Below are 3,138 nucleotides of genomic sequence, written 5' to 3' on the forward strand. Positions count from 1 at the left end.
ATCGAAATCGTCATAAAATCGCGATTTGAGCTTGCGCGATTTCTAAATCGCTTTATAGCACGATTTTCTGCGCCCCCGACCTCCTGCAGTATGCTATCTGAACCAATCAGAATGCAGCGCGCCTAAATGGAGCACGAGAACAGAACAGACCGGGCGGGCATACAAACGTAACGCCAGGTTCACACACGTATTTTTTCCTTGCCCATGTTAACGCCCCATTCACACGGGGCGTCAGCGCTTCTCGTTTACTTTGAATGGAGTGACGTCAAGCGTTGGCGAAATGAATTGTGGGCCCGTCGCGTCACCAAGCTTCAGAAACGCCCTCCGTCAAGCGTTAACGCCCCGTGTGAATGGGCGTAACGGATCAGAGCGTTCACACTGCACGTGATTGCGGTCCGGCAGTGCGCTCCAGGAGCGGTGCGTCTGCAGCAGTCATGCTACGATCGTTTCCGCACGGAGTCTATTTCTGCTGTGCTGCAGACTGGAGTAATGATGCTGAAAATTCATCATCACAGGAATAAATTACATTTTAACAGATATTCACATAGAAACCAGTTATTTTAGATTATAGTAATATTTGAAACTTTTACTGTATTTTTAATCAAATAAATGCAGCCTTGGTGAGCATAGAGACTTTTACACCTTAAAAAACAACAACTAATTATTCCAAACTTTTGACTGGTGGTGTATAAATAAACTCTATGGCAAATGAGATGTAGAAAATTGTCCAAGCAGATAAAAACGCATCTGTGCAACATCATAACGACAAATTATGAGGAAGAGTGCAGCCACAGGCATTGGGAAGTGAGAGTCACGTGGCAAAGCCAGCTCTGCTCTCCTCTAATGAGATTAACCCTTCATCATCCGGGGAAGGACATGACCTTTAACCCACATAGATATGGCTCCATAGAGCAGCCACTTGACCGCTCAATGTGGAACAAAACAAGTAAACACTACTGGTAGGCTTTTATTTACACACAGAAAAAAGAGAGTTCACTAGAAATAACCAGAAACAAACGCATTTTTCAGCATTATGCGATCTTGGGACAAACTTTAAAGAGGCTTACAGACATAGCATGCAGGTTATAAACAGCTAATGTTTCTGTCAACTGGTTGACTTTAGTCAATACGAATTAGGCTAAACCAATAGAAACTGTTGTTCTTGTTTGACTAATCATTCTTCTGTAACAATCTTTGCCTCTTAATCATCCCATCATAGCATAAATACACGGACTATACATGTGTTTACGAATATAACGTGTTATAAATGAAGCGTTCTAGTTTGTCGTGTTCCTAACAGCTTGTGGAAACAGCTCTCCGATGGCTCGCTTAATAATAATGATTCAATTTTAGTTTATTAATAACTAACAAACGCAAATTATATGAATATCTCATAGGCTGTAGTGTTGTAATAAGAGTGGAGAGGAGCTGAAACATTACATGTGTCACTAGCAGACCGCTAACAGCACACTTGGCGCCCACATATACCAGTCCCTTCAGATACAGATCTCCTTCTTACCTTACAATCATGTATTAGTCTCTATAGCTGTCCCGTCTGGAGAGCTGATGAGGCCAGATGTTTGCTGCAGTCGAGCAGTAGATGAGACGTAGCTTCCGCTTACGCAGGAGCGCGTGACGCCTACTACGTACTTAAAACCCCGCACATCTCAGTATGTAGTACGCACGAACGTTCAATGTAGACAGCACTATTACTAATCCTAATATTCGGGACGCGTTAATATTCATCTGAATAATGTATGACTAAAGCGGTTTTAACTAATAAATAATTTTATTTAATGCCCTAGTTTAACATTTTATTAAACGCGAATTGATTTTTAGACGAAGTAATAACCAAAAATGTATGTTTACCATAAAAATGTACAAATCAATGTACGCTTAGTATTATTTAAAATATATTCAAGTAACGTGTTTTTGCTGTTAGTATTTAACATTCGTAGTCACTAGTCTGACTTTAGATGCACAATCAGTTAATTTTGTATTTATTTTATTTTTTCTGACCGAGTTTAATCTTAATGTGTAATCTTTCATATTAAATTGATGGCGATTTTTTATTTTTTTTTAACTTTTGCACAGATATTTTAACTAAAACAATAGGCCAACTAATAATAATTATTAATAAAAGAGCGTTTCAAATACATGCTACCTACATTATCTTTAATCTTCCAAGATTACTGGACTGTTTTGAGGTTAAGTCTATTGAGATCAGTCATTCTAGCATTAAAACTGTAATGTGAAACTTTTCTAATAACAGTAATTTAGATCAAGGTTAACTCCGTATTAAATAAGTTCTTGCTAGACACATATCGTGTTAGACTGGACTTACCTATACAGCGGAGTTCGGCTCTTGAGGTGACAGCCGCTGCTGAAGACACACTATTTATACACGCTAAGCGGACGATACATAACCTGTGCAGCGCGCGCTTCTGTTGCTTGAGCGCTTTCCACGCAGCCAATCAAAACACTGATGCTGTTCTGAAGCTCTTGTTTTCCCGCCCCTTGAAGTCCTCAGCCAATGAGCGGTCGAGAAAGGAGGGTCGCGAGCGAGGTGCGCATAGTGGTTCAATGGTGTGAGTGAGTGACGGTGTATGGTGAGAGAGCGGCAGCCAATCACAGCGTGCGTCTGATTTACTCGCCATTTCTGCGCGAGTCGGCAGGGAAGCGTAACATCGTTTCCATGACTACAAGAGATGGAACGATGAAATGCACAGTGTGATCCATAGAGAGAAAATGTTCAAAAGTATATTTTGGGAAAAAAACCCAAACATGTCTAGTTTCCCTCTTCTTAACAGTCCAGCTTGAGAATGATGATACTAGTGTAAACTAGTGTTAAATACTATAACAACAGCACATTTAGAGTATTAATATTTTATCTAAAGAGATGGAAGAGATTGATTGTTCACAGAAACTAAACCAATAAAGATAAATGCTTCACATTTCAAGTGGTCTAGTATATAATTTCTAAAAAAATCTATCTATCTATCTATCTATCTATCTATCCATCTATCCATCTATCCATCTATCTATCCATCTGTCTGTCTATCTATCCATCTATCAATCATCACCTATCTATCTATCTATCTATCTATCTATCTATCTATCTATCTATCTATCTATCTA

The 3,138-nt window shown here is 39.3% G+C and overlaps 1 protein-coding gene across 2 annotated transcripts in view; it reads right to left on the minus strand.

Annotated features, from left to right (window-relative positions):
* The window catches only part of LOC107702579 (3-hydroxy-3-methylglutaryl-CoA synthase 1 (soluble)), a 12,380-nt gene extending 9,971 nt beyond the window's left edge, over positions 1-2,409 (minus strand). The window contains exon 1 of one of the 2 annotated variants that reach the window (XM_016504935.1): positions 2,345-2,409. Coding sequence is in view for 1 of the 2 variants with exons in the window: in XM_016504933.1 (XP_016360419.1) it covers positions 1,520-1,530 (11 nt within the window). In the remaining variant the exon portion in view is untranslated. Of the gene's footprint in view, positions 1-1,519; positions 1,803-2,344 lie in introns of those variants that run through there. The other variant, XM_016504933.1, reaches the window with a different exon arrangement.
* Positions 2,410-3,138: the final 729 nt, after the last annotated feature.

Source organism: Sinocyclocheilus anshuiensis, unplaced genomic scaffold (assembly GCF_001515605.1).
Source record: "Sinocyclocheilus anshuiensis isolate Anshui unplaced genomic scaffold, SAMN03320099.WGS_v1.1 scaffold210, whole genome shotgun sequence".
NCBI classification, from domain to species: Eukaryota; Metazoa; Chordata; class Actinopteri; order Cypriniformes; family Cyprinidae; genus Sinocyclocheilus; species Sinocyclocheilus anshuiensis.